Source organism: Chroicocephalus ridibundus, chromosome 3, assembly GCF_963924245.1.
Source record: "Chroicocephalus ridibundus chromosome 3, bChrRid1.1, whole genome shotgun sequence".
Lineage (NCBI taxonomy): Eukaryota > Metazoa > Chordata > Aves > Charadriiformes > Laridae > Chroicocephalus > Chroicocephalus ridibundus.
Genome location: NC_086286.1, coordinates 27,134,071 through 27,149,569, shown reverse-complemented (window position 1 = coordinate 27,149,569; position 15,499 = coordinate 27,134,071). Strand labels below are relative to the sequence as shown.

General features: G+C 42.7%; 2 protein-coding genes across 5 annotated transcripts in view; both read right to left on the bottom strand.

The window, feature by feature from the left end:
- LPGAT1 (lysophosphatidylglycerol acyltransferase 1) overlaps nt 1–15,098 on the bottom strand; it is a 74,410-nt gene extending 59,312 nt beyond the window's left edge. Inside the window, exons 1-3 of one of the 4 annotated variants that reach the window (XM_063328507.1) lie at nt 13,408–15,098; nt 10,165–10,330; nt 9,471–9,740 (exon numbers count right to left, since the gene is read on the bottom strand). In XM_063328507.1, the coding sequence (XP_063184577.1) occupies nt 9,471–9,708 (238 nt within the window). In that variant the 5' untranslated portion in view covers nt 9,709–9,740; nt 10,165–10,330; nt 13,408–15,098. Of the gene's footprint in view, nt 1–9,470; nt 9,741–10,164; nt 10,331–10,490; nt 10,798–13,407 lie in introns of those variants that run through there. The other 3 variants (XM_063328504.1, XM_063328506.1, XM_063328505.1) reach the window with 3 other exon arrangements.
- Nucleotides 11,755–15,499, bottom strand: part of INTS7 (integrator complex subunit 7) — a 44,472-nt gene continuing 40,727 nt past the window's right edge. The window contains exon 21 of the mRNA XM_063328503.1: nt 11,755–13,182. The gene's annotated coding sequence lies outside the window, so the exon portion shown is untranslated. The remainder of the gene's footprint in view (nt 13,183–15,499) is intronic.

The window sequence follows — 15,499 nt, the reverse complement described above, 5'->3', positions numbered from 1 at the left end:
AAACCTCTATTCCCTCTGGTTTCCTCCCCAGAGCTCTGTAAGGTCTGCTCCTGTGCTGAAGCACACAGAGCGACATACTGGTACCATGAAAGTCAGCAGCAAAACTCAGTGGCTAATTAGAATCAGCATTTAGTTTAACTTTACTTTTAGTAGAGAGTACTCTCTACTTTTTCAGGGGTGGGGACAAAAACCACAATAGTTATAAGTTCTTTTACCACCTTATCCTTTTGGATCTAAAAGGCTACGATAAGCAAGGTGGACTAAACATCATCTAAAGGAAAGGATGCTGCTTCATACGCTGTCTGCCATCGCCAGATTAACACATTGTTCCAGAAGCAGCAGAAGTAACAAAGCCTGGTTTCCCAAAAACATGTTGTCTAGCCTCCTTCTCCTCAACAGGCTGGACGAGATATGCTGGCATTGTGGCAAGCCCAAAACCATTGATGCACTGGTTGGACATGCAGGAGATGTCAAACAAGACGTACAATGGCCAAAATCTGCCTGCGCTACCCTCAGCTGAGGTATTAACTTAGGTCTCTCTCTCCTCCGCTCAGCTGCCAATTTTAACAAAACTCATGAGAGCACCATTATGACTGAAATCTGAACCATCTGGTCAATCGCAGACAGATCTGCAAGGAGGCAAATCAGAAGTGTGGGAGGGGTGACAGAAAGAATAGCTGTTAAACAAGTAGCTCAATCCCAGCAGGAAACTATGCTTAACACACTGTCACATTTATCTACATAGATAATAAAATATCCAAGTCACCAAATTACATTAAAATAGTGTTCAACGGCCCCTCCTAAACACCACACTCAAATGTAACTGATGCTTAAATTAACCAAAACCACATATTCTTAATACTCTTCCCCCCGCCCCCCCGGCCCAGTTCTGGCAAGCAAACAAGGACATCACAGACTCTCACAGAAATTGCACGTGCTTGTAACTTCAAGATGCTAGAAAACAAGTAAAAACCACACCCACAAGCACTCATGCCATTGTCCTAATGAATCAACCTTCCAGAACCCATGTCCTCCCAAACAGCAGCAATGCTAGCCCTTGCTTTTAGAACACCATTTCTATTTTTAATTCTACATAAGTGAGAAGCAGAAATAAAGCTATTAATCTTTCCTCTCCCCCTTTACTTAAATTACAAAACTGAGGTAAATCTTTAAGCTAGTTTAAACTATTAGACTCCTTCAATAAGGACAATTCCTTACCTTTTAGAACTACAGCATTTAAAAAAAAAAGTTTTCAGATTATGTTGTATGACTCAAAAGAAGTAACACCATTGACACTATCCTGCAAAGTAAATATTTGTGAAAAGACCTAATGAAAGCATTTAAGAAAAAAAAAAACAAACAGACAAAAACCCCAGGCACTGCTGTCTTATTAAATCTTAAACACTTTAATTTTCTACCTTCCAATGACACTAGAAGTCCCCTTCTTTACACAGAGGCAGGGAGATTGCATCTCTTCTACTCTATTCTGCCCAGGAAGAATCACCGAGTTGGCCAGTTCGGTTCTGATTCAAGCTCAGCTGTAAATGAAATTGTTCTGATTCGATTTCGGCTTGCACTAATGCAGCTGCTGATTCTCTTATAGCCCCTTCTTAGTTCTTCAATACCTTTAAAATAACTGAGACAAAACCAGCAAAGTGTGAAGTTGAACCACTGATATTTTTAATGTTATTCTCCATCTTGTTCTTTGCATATTTTATAATAGAATGTATAGTTGTACAGCGAGCCAAAACTTTCCCTAAGCTCTCCGCCATGATACTAATCTCTTTCCTAAACTGCTACTTTACTTAAACTTTTATTACTTTGGACTGTTCAACACCAAACAACAACTGCATTTTGTTGGCTATTCATACATCTTAAGTACTTTTGAAGTTCTTTACAATTGTCTCTGTAGCTGACAAACTCAAACAGTATGCACACAAAACTTCAGAGGAACCCCACTGCTAACTTTTCACCAAAATGAACATTGGTCTTTTTATTCCTTTATCGACCAGTTTTCAGTTCATGATAATCCTTTGTTCTCACACTAGGCTTAGTTTTCTTCTATAAAGGAACTTTGCAGAAGGCACGTTTCCAGTCTAAACAACACTAACCAGTTAACAAAACAGTAAGAAAGGGTGAAGAAGTGTACTTCAGTGACATTTTATTCACGTACTAGAGCCCTATCCTGCACTGGAGTGCTCTCTTGAATTGGGACCATAGGCAGTAGTTCAACCAATACATTAATGCTGGTACTGTCACCAAAAGAAGCAGCTCCTTCCTCTTTCTGTTTGCAATTTGTACTCACCTTCTTCTTTTACCACACCCACAAAATGAACCGTGTTAGGGACTGTGTTTTGTAAGTCACCCAGCAAAAAAAAGGGGGGCGGGTAGTTTTAGTGTGGATCAGGGCCATGATCCAGGCCATCACATAACCATTAAAATATTTGGCCAACAAAACTGAAGCAGCGGTGGTAGGATAAATCTGAAAGGCTGGGACTGGCTTTCTTCAGTGGCACTCCCTGCATGAAATGCTTGTGGGGGGAGAGGGGAAAAAAAAAAAAAAAAGAGGAAAAAAAAATAAATAAATGCAGCCTCCCATGCAGAATCCCTTTCTGGTGTCATGGAACATTTTTAGGAATGCAAACATATTAGACTTATTTATTTCAGTAACTGCATATACAAATGGCTGGACTATTATCTAAACTGTGGTGACTGCAACAGCAGCGCAATTACATGCCTACGCAATCCCGCATTTGACATGTCACTTAAGCATTAGAGTTTATATTCCACTGTAATAAACGCAAGCAGATTACATATCTTGGAGCTGTATTTTGGCTCAGTTCACACTGGAAAGTTACACCACTAAGCTTATATTCCATAAAGGATTTACTAACTACCCTGTCTAATTAAGGTTGCACAACTCTTCCATTTTTGAGATCCTGTTTTCAGCTGCTTAAATCCTTGCCAAACTAACCTTTGGCAAGACTTCTCTGTCCCTCACTCACATGCAACAGAGAAAGGGAAAGCGATGTATTCTGTTCATCTGTTTTGAGTTTCATTCTAAAAAAGTAATTTCCCAGAACAAAATGACACAGAAAATAGGTTTTATCCACTTTAAACATCTGATTTTTTTTACCAGTTTCCTTGAAAAGCTCTAAAATTTCTATGCTTTAGAGCAGTTACATTAAATGAGAATGAGAAATTGCATCTCTGACATGTTCCAATACAGACATGATCACACTGTAGAAGTGGAAAAAAATTCCTCCTTCATACACTCTGCAAAGAATTTGTGGACAAAGAATTTAACTCCCTAAGATTTTGCTTCTCCAAATCAGAGCTGGACAAAAGCTTTCCTGTAATTATTTCACCTGGTTCCTAAAAACCTACCATCAAGAAAAAGAACAAGAAAAAGTACAGAGAACAGACACATCTCTCTCAGGTATTCTTAGTCACATCCTTTCAGGCACTTGACCAGCAACGAAGGGAGAAGTAAGATGACTAGTGTGAATAGATACGCTAAAAACAAAGGCCCAGAAGAACTAGGAGGGATGAAAACAGATCCTAAAAATAGCAAACTCCGCCATAAGCAAGCCATAAGCAGGAACAGAACCCAGAATTCCCAAAACTTTGTCCTCCTTTGGCTATTAGCACATAAGTTAATTCAGAAGCATCCCACAGCCATTCCCGGACTTAGGAGTAAATAATCACACCTTTCTGTATAGGTATTCCTCAATAATTTCATCTTTACTATCCTTAGGCAGATGTGACAGATTTGGTATGCTTGCAATAGTTCTTGTATCATCCAGAGCAGGAGGAATAGGAGCAGAGGCCAACCCACTCTTAAAATAAAAAAAAAAAAAATGAAAATAGCAACAAACAACAAAATACCACTAGCAAAAAAAAAATGTGTGCTTTCACTCTAAGTTTTGTACCAGAGGGCAGTAGCTTTCTAAAAATAAAATTCAGAGAGCATTTCAATACCTAATCTTTTGGAATGATCCTTTATAGTTAAACGATACGATAGGAAAATGAAAGATAAGCTTTACTGCTTTTGATATGCTGCTGACACTAGATGAACTACAAAGTATGGTAAAGCCTTTAACTCAGGCCCTAAAAAGGAGAGATGGTGTGATTTTACATATTATTAAAACAGTACAAGGGTCACTGTATAGCACTCTTTACAAACAGACACATCACGTGCACAAAGAAGTTGACAGTGAGTTCACTGTACTCCTCACCTCCTCTTACGCAAAGGCACAATGAGCCTTTGCTCTGAGGCCATGGTAGAAAAAGCTCCAATGTCCCTGACTCATTCAGCTCTGACCTTTTCTTATCAAGACAGCTCACAAATTACACACAAACCTCCTCTTACAAGCAGCAAAATACAATCAAAGATCCCTGCTTGATCTCAGCATAACCTACTCATAAATCATACTCATCAGAGAAAGCTGCATTTAAGCCATGGATTACCTAGAAACTCAACACATAGCCATAGCATAAACTATAAGTTCCTGTGTGGCATGCGGCCATCGGAATCTACTGCTATCCAAATCGAATATCTAAAAGTCACATTAGGTATTTTTGCATGCTCAGAGAAAACGCAAAACAAGAACAATTTTGTTTCTCCATTTCACACACTGCCTGACCTCTTAAACACGAGTTGTTTCCCCCATGGCCCTCCTTGCCCAGTCCTAAGAGTAGTGACCAGTACCGAAAATGAAATATTGCCAGTTAAAAAAAAGAACTAAACAAAACACTGTAGGAACGAAACGAGGGTAGAAAACAATGGCAGGATCAGAGACATAGATAGGTCTCCTGAAATAACACCTCCTGCCTTATTCGGGGCAAAAAAAAATTTACTTTATCATCTCATCTGATGCTCTCCAGCTTCTGCTGTACTTCCTGCCCAAGGAGAGGGGCCAACTTGTCATGAGAAGCAGCACAGACAGCACACGCTGGCTGCACCAAGGAAGTGTTGTCACAGCAACTCCACCTGTGTCTTTTACAGTTCTGGAAAACGAAAATATTCGTGTTTTTAGAAGGCTAGAGGAGTTGAGGCTGTTGATTGATGAAACAGAAACAAAGAAGATTTTGAATTAGAGAAAAAAAGCCCAGTATGACTGTTGAAAACATTATAGAGTGGTCACTACTTAATCATACATACAAATTAGCCAATAAATTTTAAATCACTTGAGGGGAGAAGAGGGGGGACACAACTAAAAATCCAAATGTCAATTTTACTCTACTTTTCTAAATAACAAAGAATAAAGAGTGGGAAATTCTCCTCACTTGACAAAACCAGAATATTCTTACAGACACTATTTAAATGTCGCCTTCCCATCTGACGCAGAACAGTAACTGGCAATACCATAGGATTAGTCCACTTTTTATTAAGCACTGCATCATTATACCAGCAAGCATACTCACACCACTAAGACTTTTTTGGTAGGTCTTAACAGAAGTGTATTACTCTTCCTTTCATCAGCACACCAACCTGTCCAACCTTACTGCAAGACTGTGTGTGTTGGCAAGAGGATGAAACAGAAGGTTTTGTCAAGCTGTCCTCTTCAGTGCTGGAGTATGTGCAGAGCAGAGCGAAGCACAAGATTAGTATTACGAGCATCAGGAACACATCGCTAACCAATTACTCTGCTGTCCTAGAGACTTTTAAGTGCAATACTGCAACAACGCTAGCACAGGCTAACGCTAACTTCTGCATTTAGATGGCAGGAGCACACAATAAAACAGTTTGTCTAAGTGTATTTAAGCAAATGAAGCTTTTCTCTAACAGTCCTATTTTTAGGGGTATTAAACTTTGATCTGCAATAGTTACTTGTCCAAAGAAGTTCAAATCTAGAAGACTGCTGCTTTGAAACTAGCTTTGTAGGTGAGCAGAAGGTCATCAGAAATTCACCACCACAATATGCTCCATCTCCCTCCCATTACATCTACTGCACTGTTTAGTGGTTTCTGGGTTACTTGTATATTAAATGACAAATTATAGTATAGGGAAAAAAAGGTACTTGCCAACAAAGGATCAAGCACTCTCGAGTTTGCTTTTTTTAGAACGCATCTTCCAACAAATGCAGAAAAATATTTGTAAGTGTTATTCAAAGGTGCCTTTCAAATCACACTAATATGCAGATTCCCAGTGTCCTAACCGAACAGCTCCTACAACGAGAGCAGTACGTTTACAGATAAAGCCTTAAAAAAAAAAAAAGGCTTAGAAGAGTTATAAGAAAGCCTTTCTGAAAGCACATAAAAATAAAATAATGTTACTAGACCATCTGAATGTTCTTCATAAAAAGGCACTCAGTTTTCCTTTTCGTAAGAAACACTATGGAGTTCAAGAGAACAACATAGATATTTATCATACTGTGCCCTTTAAAAATCAAAGGCAACCAATTATATCTAAGTTCTCTCTCATACTCGCATCTTAAGATTAGGGGAAAGAGAGTGACCTTTACAATTTCTCTTCCCATTCCTTTCTTTATTTTGCTTGTCCAGTTATACACTATCTCTTTACGTAACATCAAGTGCATCTGCAAACAGAAACACCTACGTTTATCAAAAAACACAGATTAGAGCTGCTGATATAGACACAGATCATGTAATTTCTGTAACAAATCCTCTAGGATCCTAGCACAAAAACACAGGTTTATGCGGGGGTGGGGAGTAGAAGGGCAGACCTAGTTCATGAATTTTCCTCAGCTCTTCCAGCTTTATTCAATAAAACATACCAACAATTATGCAACAGCAGCAAAGCCTGCAAGGAAAATCTAGCACTCATCATATTTTCTTCACTGGGTGTTGAACTCTCTCCTACATGTACAAATTTATAGAGGGGGGAAAAAAAAAAGTCCATCCTGAATCTACTTTGCAGGCTGAGTTTAAGTCCCTAATTACAAATGGTTTGTGTCACTTCTCACCCAACAGATGATACAAGCTTGGAAGGGGAAAAAGTAAATAAATTAAAAAAACTGAAACACACCTTCAACACACCTGAAGCAGAACACTACCTCCAATTAAAAGACAAGTAAACTTATTTAGCTGATCACCCTCTCAATCAAAAAGAAAAACCAAAAGAACCCAAACATCTCACCAACTGCTCTGCTACTCAAGAGAAAAATCCTTAATCTTCTCAACGTACCCATACATACCTACTATCTTGTATTTACTTTTGCAAAGATGGAACACATTGAAGCCTATCTTTGAGTTAGTTTTTGGAATTGAAAACGAAAGAATTCTGGAGTAATGTCTCTTTCAGATGCACCACTGCCAAGCCTTAGACAACAACTCTAATAAAGTAGTATTTCAGTTCCAAATTATGTTGCACTCTACAAAAAAAGGGGACCTAGCAATAGTATTTTGTAAATCTATCAATCTGGAAACACACAAATAAATTACTTCGGTACTACATATGTTGAAGCGAAAAAGATATGGTTTCCAGGTTCATTCTGCATGTGGTGAGGACCATTAATGAGGGTGAAAAAAGAAAGAAGCTATTCTTGCTATTTTATAGCTTTCAGTATGTCTTCATATCAAATAAAATATATTTAAAATGAGACTTCATACAAGCATTTGCTTAAAATCCTCCACAAAAGCCATGCTTTATAGTGAAAAGCGAAAAGAAGGGCCTCCTTACCCATACACCATCCCAGAAAACACTTCTGTGTAGCTGTTTGTAAACAATACTTTAAACAAACATACTAAGACATTTCAAGACTGTAAAACAAAGGATTTTCAAATTGTCAAGGTACATCAGCAACGCCAATCAACAGATGCTTCAGGAAGACTCTACGGTATGCAGATCATGCTAAGACCACTTTCCAAGCAATAGGCAAAAGAAACCACACAGTTCTGCAGTCAGCAGTAAAACTATCCCAAGGAAACTGCTTTCAAAAATTGACAACCATATCATCATGGGACAATGGCTCGAATTTTAACTAGCATGTTCAATATACACAGCGAATCCCTGGGGTCATATGCTGTATGACTTTAACATTACCATTATGCCCATAAAATTTCCCACTTTCAATTAATAATACACACGACACCTTGAACGTCAATCCTTCCTTCTGGAAGGCCTTTCTGCTTTAAGGCATAAAGCAGATTTTTAAAAATATACCTGCCACTGCAAATACTATGTGGACTTCTTTTAACGAGCAAATACAAACGTATAAAAAGGTTTTTAAAACAGCGTGTCTGGAAAAGCTTGAGCTGTACGAGGCAAGGCAATTTTGAAGCAGTGCAATGGTGCGACAGTTCTAGCCCAACAGACCAGAATCTAGCTTGCTGCTGCCACCATCTCCTTAAGAAGAACGGGAAGCTCACCTAGAGTATCCACAGAAACTTTGTGCATCTCGGAAAGGCACATGAGAAGGTACCAAAAGGCACATTATCACAGAGGCTTCAGCTCTTGTAGCCTAACAAAAAGAGCACTCCATCTGGGTGAACACTGACTTTCTGACTAATCAGGAGTCTGACCAGACTCCAGAGCTGTGTGCTGCCATTCCTTTTTTTCCTTGTTTACATGGACAAGACCCGCGGATGCAGCCTGGGCAGAAGAGAGGGAAAGAATTTTAGGAGGGCTGTTCATATTTTGCACTCAGTAGAATAATTTCCTCCCCTTTCCAAGGTCTAAGCACATACAAAGACTTAATGGCTGCTTCCTTGCACAAAGTGCAGTAGCCAGGATGAAAATCAGTGCATTCGAGGACAAGACTAGAGCCTTCCTTAATATTTCAGTTCAGTCTATCACCTTGATGAGCCTATGAATACTAAAAAGCAAAAGTTCAATAATAACTGCAAAGCAAGCATGCAGAGGGGAAAAACCCTACGGATTCTGTAATTAGTTCTGCTAACAGTAAATGAAGAGCCATACAGTTGAGAAACATTGTGTATCGCTATTCGTATGAAAGAGGTTCTCTCTGTTTCAGCTGCTTCAGAATGGAGAGAAAAGACAGTCGCTGTTGCAGGGAATAGAAGACCTACTCTTCTGACATCAGCTTCATGTCAAACTTCTTAGCTTTGTGTCCTGATAGCTTTTAAGCAGAGATGATAGAGAGATGCATAGACTTAAAGAAAAGTTTGGCTCTATTGACTACAGGCACAGTACAAATCAACTCGCTTTTGAGTGGATGTACCTTGTTCATGTAACGCTAAAACAAAGTGACGAAGATACATAGGAAAAGTCATGTTTCTGATTATACTAAGCCAAAATACTGACTGAGAAACTCTTACTTAACGCATAATAAGTTTGTACCTACTATTTAAAGAAACATTTCAGTACACTCAGCATCTTAATCCAGACATACAAAGCATCTGTATAAGAAACCTAGAAGAAAAACATCCCACGTATCCACTATATCCACATATTCCCCTACACATCCCCATGCTAAAACATCTATGTTTTAACACTTATTTACATCTTTATATTTGTACTTTTTAAATTAACAAGACGTTCTTACCTGTATATCCTGCCCACCAGCCCCAGGAAGCCACCATAGCTAAAAGCCACTTAAATAACACTCCTTCGATATACCAGAAGCTTTTACTATCCAACACTCGGAGCGGCTGCAGCACAATTAAATACAAGACGTAGGACGGAATAGCCACCAGGTTATTGGCGACCATAAAAGCGAACCTGAGGAGTGCTTTCAGGCAGGTATAGCCCACCCGCCGGGCCTGCTCTAGAGTCACGGCCATCCTCTCTTCACAGCGGAGGGCGCGGGACCGTCCTGCGGGGAGAGGAAAAACAAGGCACAGGTAGCGCTTTCCGAGTCGGGCCAGCCGAGGCGAGTGTGCCCGCCTGCCCGCTCGCCCGCCCGCCAGACCCAGCTCCTGCCTCCGCCGTTAGTCACTGGGAGAGGAAACCACCCCACTCCATCGTGGGGGGAACGAAGGAAGCGGCGCGACCCTCCAGCCGCCGCCTCCCCTCAGCGGGGTCCGGGGGACCCCGGCCCGCAGCTCCCCTGAGGGGGACACCCGCGCGGTCCCGACCGGCCTCCATCTTCCCCCCACCAACACCACCAAAAAAAGATCGAGGGCGCCAACGCGGCTGCCAGCGGCTTCTCCCCCCGCCACGGAGCGGCTGACAGGAACCGGGGCCCGCGGGCGGCGCTGAGGGGAGCGGGCGGCGGCGGGCCCGGCCGCGGGACTCACCTCCGGCAGGGCGGCGGAGCGGCGGCGGAAGCGGCGGCGGGGCTGGGGGAGCTGGGCCCGGCGCTGGCGGCAGCAGTCCCGGCTGGCAGCGGCGGCGGCTGGCGGCAGCTCATGGACCCGGAGGTGGCTGGCCCGGCCGCGGCAGCGTTACTCGCCCTGCGGCTCCCTGCGGAGAGAGGGGGGCGGGCGGCGTGAGCGCGGGGGCCGGCGGGCGGGGAGGCGGGAGCGCCGGGCCGGGCGGGCAGGCGCAGACCGCGGGTTCACCTCGGTTCTCCCGCGCCGGCTGCCGAGCCAGGCCTGCCACCCCTTCCCCTCCCTTCCCTTACCCGTCCCCTCCCTGCCCGCCTCGGCGCTCCGCGGGCGGGACCGCGCCGAACCCCGGCCCCGCAAGGACAGGCGGGTGCCGCGGGCGAGGGGGGGAGGACCTTGCACCTGTTGGGGGCGGGAGCCCGGCCCGGCCCGGCCCGGCCCGCGCAGGGTCTGTACCTCGGCACCGCCGCCTCCGTCCCCGCCGCGGGCCGCCGGCGGTTCATGCCGGCCGCTGGGGCCGCGCTCCCCGCCCCCGCCGGCTGCGTGTCCGCCGTGACCGCCCGCCCGCTGCCGAGAAGCGGGGCGGCGCTGCAGCGAGCGCCGCCCCCCGCCGGAGAGCGCGGGCGGCTGCGCCCCCCGCCCCGGCATACGCGCTCGGTAGAGCGGAGAAGAGCGGGGCGGGCACCGCTGCCCGGCTGGCGGCTCCTCACGGCTCCAGCAGCGCCTGCCGAGCCGGCCCGCGGGCTTCCCCGCTCCGCGGAGGGGGCTGGCCCTGAGGCCGCCCCCCGGGGGTTCTCCTCCCGTCCCGAAGGCTGGCGGGGCGATGCTGGGGAACAGCACGGTGTGGCCGGACCCTTCGGCGACCAGCTGGTTTAATCCCCCTTTGCAGGACTTTTTAGTTAAAGTTAGGTGAAGTCACAGGTCCCTCAGCACCACCAGAGACTCTCCTGCCCCGGACATCAACAACACGTTTTGTCCCTGTAGCCGTTACGCCGCTTTCACAGGTTTTTTATAGATCAATTTTTTAATTCTGCCTTTCATCCCTGTCCTGTATCTGGAAATGCAATCTTCTACTTCCAGAGAAGCCCATCGGAGACCTGCCATTGCGCTGCAGCGACACTTGGCTTGAGCCCCGCTCCCACTCAGGGCAGGCCTGGAGACAGCCGAGGGGGGAGACCCCACAGCCCCCTCCCGACGACCTGCACCCCCACAAAAAACACTCCGGTGTGAGGAATATTTGCCTTCTGTGTAACTGCATCATCCGTTGTGGCGATACAGGACTGTTGCCTCTCGCTCGTTCACTGTGCCTGTCAGACACAAGCCTGCTCCTGTCTTCTCTATAACCCCTGTACAGGCCAGGGAAGAGCGCAGTCAGCCCACCTTTTAAAAACTGTAATACTTAGATGGAAAAACATACCACTTTCACATACAAACTATGCCATGAGTAAAGCTAGCCCACTGTTTCCTAGACAATGTGTCTTCAGAGATGACTGTACCATCAACGAAATTAAATCCCAACCTCCATTCCAGGAAGAAAACAAAGTTGTTATTGCAGATAAATTTAATTTGACAATTTAAAAACGCAAACAACCAAATAATGCCATCTTGTTCTATTTCAGTAAAACAAAACACAACAAAACCGCTGACCTTCTTGACAAAAAGGACACATCTTGCATAAATGTTTCCAAGTCAGGGTGTTTTTCTGTCTATGTTATTTTTATTACTAGGTTAAATCTGACAGTTGCGCTCTAATCATTATGGAGTCAGCTGGAGCTGCTCTGAAGTGTTACCAGCTTCAGTAAGACCTGGGGTTTGTTCTGTTGTTTTGGTTTTTTTTCCCTTTTGTATCTCATGAGAATAACTCTGGGCATACACTTGAACTTATTCTCAGCAAAACTTTGCTCCAAAATCCTCAGGTAGAAAAAGGACAACTTTTAGGCCATAATTAAAGTTACATTTTAATTTTTACATCCCAACAGCAAAATGAAGCCTTGTTTTTATGTTATCCCAAGATGAAAAACATTAATTATAATTCATTTTTATAAGATTTCTTATATATCTCTTAATAATTTTATTCACACTGTACAATTTGTAATAGTATTCTCAAATCTGATACATCAAAATGAGGGACTGCAGAAATTATGTTAGACAAATAATGAATTAGGCAATTTATATTGCAGAAGGGCATTGCACATGGGGAAGCAGGCGTACAAAGCATTCTTTGTCAGAGCAACTGCCTTAAAGCTTAGGAAACTGTGGTTTAGCATTTTGCTGAATGAGCTGGTCGCAAAGACCCACTCCTATTCCTCATTTCCTGGCCTTCACATGGACGACCCAAGTCCTAGGGAGTGTGCACAACAAAATATCCCGTATGGATCTTGAGAAGCCCCTGCCGTCTGTCATCCAGTATGAGCCTCTGAAGAATCCTCTCTAGTATAAAGTAACATGTATGTGTATATATGTGCCATTATTGCAAACAAAAAGATGGAAACAACTAAGCAGTAGAAATCTTTTTTTTCCATCCTTTTTCGTTTGGTCAATAACTGATAACACTGAAGCTCAGCAGCTGAACAACTGCTTTTTGGGTTTGATTTTTTTTTTCCAGTTCTTATTTCTGCAAACAATTCCTCAATCTCTGAGCTTCATGAGCTTTCATTATATGTTGTTTGTCATTTTACTATTATAAATGCAAAAAAAGGCAAAAGATTAATATAAGCAACTCTCAATTTGTGGCCTTTTCAACTATTTCTCTAAAGTTTACTTTTTTTTTTTTGACTGAATACCTCCCTGTACCTATGTCTTTTCAGCCTCGCGAACCTACTGACAGGGATGTCACTACTGCTCATTGTAAAAATACATTTTAATATGCTTATTAACTGGTAGATACAGATACTAATATTGGTAATATTAGGTGATTGACTGATGTCAAGGATTGCTGGAGCAGGTGATTAAATATTGGAGTTGTCTCCCACTGACCTCCAAAAAAACCTACAGACCAAAACCACAGAAAAACGAGGTTAGGCTTATTCCTGCCTGTAAGAAGGAAAATTATTGTATTACTGAGGTAGGGATGCTACACAGTAGTAAACTAACACACCAGTTACATTGAGTTACTTTAAAAAGTTATCCTAAACAGCATATAGGTTACTGCAAGGGAGCTGCACAGTCTGGAAGATTCTGAACTTAACACAGGCTGGATCTGATCACTCTTACCTGGCAGCAAGATTCAAGTCAGGTTTTAGTGATAAGCTCCTTGAGAGACTTTTGAAGACAGTAACATTTTTTTGTCTCTGGGTACCCTTGAAGAAGCGATTAGCCACCATCATTCTCATACGCCGCTGTTCAATGGCACATATTTGCATTCCGGGTTTGCCATAGCATTTCAGCTGCCTGCAAGCGTAGCTGCGAGGAGGGAATGCACTGCAGGCATTCAAGCAGTCCGCGAGTCACAGAGGCAGGGATAACCGTAATGAAATCCAGGTTCAAAGCTGTAAACACTGAACCAAGGAAAAGATTTGTTTCTGGAGTTCAGAAACAGCAAGTTTGGAATGCTTTTGAACCTCTGTCTGGGTCAAAGATTGGGAAATAAAAAGCTGCTCATTCGTCCCCACCAGGTTCAATAGGCTTTCCCTGCTTGCTTGCCTTGTAGCAAACTGAAGTCACAGATGCCATATGGTGGGAGGAAAAAAGGGTTAGGAAGATGCACTTGTGGTGTTGAGGACACTAAAACCAAAATTGCCTTTAAAAAATCATAAAGGCCTGTCATACAGAGAACAAAGACAAGAAAATAGCCTGAGAAATCTCAGAAACGCTACAGAGCGGAAAACTACTGTTTCTAACCTCTCAGAGCAGCTTGCTACTTGGGAAATTGTATAAGATTTTATAAAAAAAAATAGTAGCATGACAAAAAAGATGAAAGTAGACAAAACTGCCACGAGGAACTACAAAGATGGGAGCATGTGCAGAGCACAGACTGCTGGAAGATACAGAACATGAAATAGGGCAGATACTCAAGGGAGCATAAATCCAGAAAGTATCTCAGGTGAATTAAGTAGTTAGCATTGGACTTGGAAAAATAACAGTTTAAAGAAGTGCCAAGAAGAACTTAACAACTATGTTTTCTATAGGCTGCAATAAAGAAAGGGAAAAGCACTGTTAAGGAAAAAAAAAAAATAAACAAAAGGCACGAAGTTGTGGGCCCTTTAAAAAAAACAAACGATATCATTAAACTTTAACCTCCAATTCTGAGCTGCTTTACAGAGTGTCAAATACCCTGGTGTGGAGGATTTTTGCATTGCTGTCTTCAGAACATTGAATATTTCATTAATTTTCATAACAACAGTTAAACATCCCAAAATACTCTGTAACATTAGCTTCCATTACGTCCTCTGTATGGGAGGCAAAATCACCTCCATTGTCCACATAAATTCTTAAATTTAAAGGGCAGCATCATTCACTCTGTCTTTGCCAGCTGTATCCTCAGAAGGAATGGAGGAAACACGTTTCTTAAAGTCCCTTGATCTTCAGCAGCAAGCTGTTCTTAACATCCTTTCTCTTACTCATCCAACAGTAGACCACGCTTTTTAAAAGCTCTGCTTTCAGTAATCTTTTAGATACATGAGTTCCTTTTGACAACTCACATCCATTTATCACACACAAAATGCAAAACGCAAGCCAGTCTCCTTTTCTGATTTTTTTTTTTTCCGGGAAGTAAATGTTGTCAGACTACTTGACCTTTTGGTCAAAGATGTTTTTACATGCATCTTAGTTCTTTTAAGGACACTTCAGGGTAACATGAAGGAGCCGTTAAAATGGAAGTCAATTGTGGTATTGACTTTTAACACTTGTTACGTTCCTGTATTTATGTAAAAAGGCTTTAAGTGACCTGACACAGGGCTCAGCCCCCTAACAAGCTCCCTTCCCTTCCCTTGCCCCCCGCTCCACAGCCCACATCCAGTACCCCTCACCAAGATCAGGCATCTACGGACAAGCCAGCATTGCCAGTTCCTGTGGTTCTAGCATACAGAGTTGTCAGTTTTGCTCATTTTCTCTAATATTTTAAGCTCTTGGATGAGAGCTTTTTTCCTGCGAGAACGTGGCAAAGAAGATTCCCTGGTTTTAAACAATCTATGTAAATACACAACAAAATAAACCAAAAAGTTATTGCTAGGGTAAGAGAGATTAAACAAACAGAAGGTATTTCTTCTGAGTAAATAAAAACAGTATTGAAGTAGTAGTGTCATGTTGGTCAACCCCCGATCTGTTTGTGGGGGGGTTTTTTGTTTTGTTTTGCTTTTTTTAAATC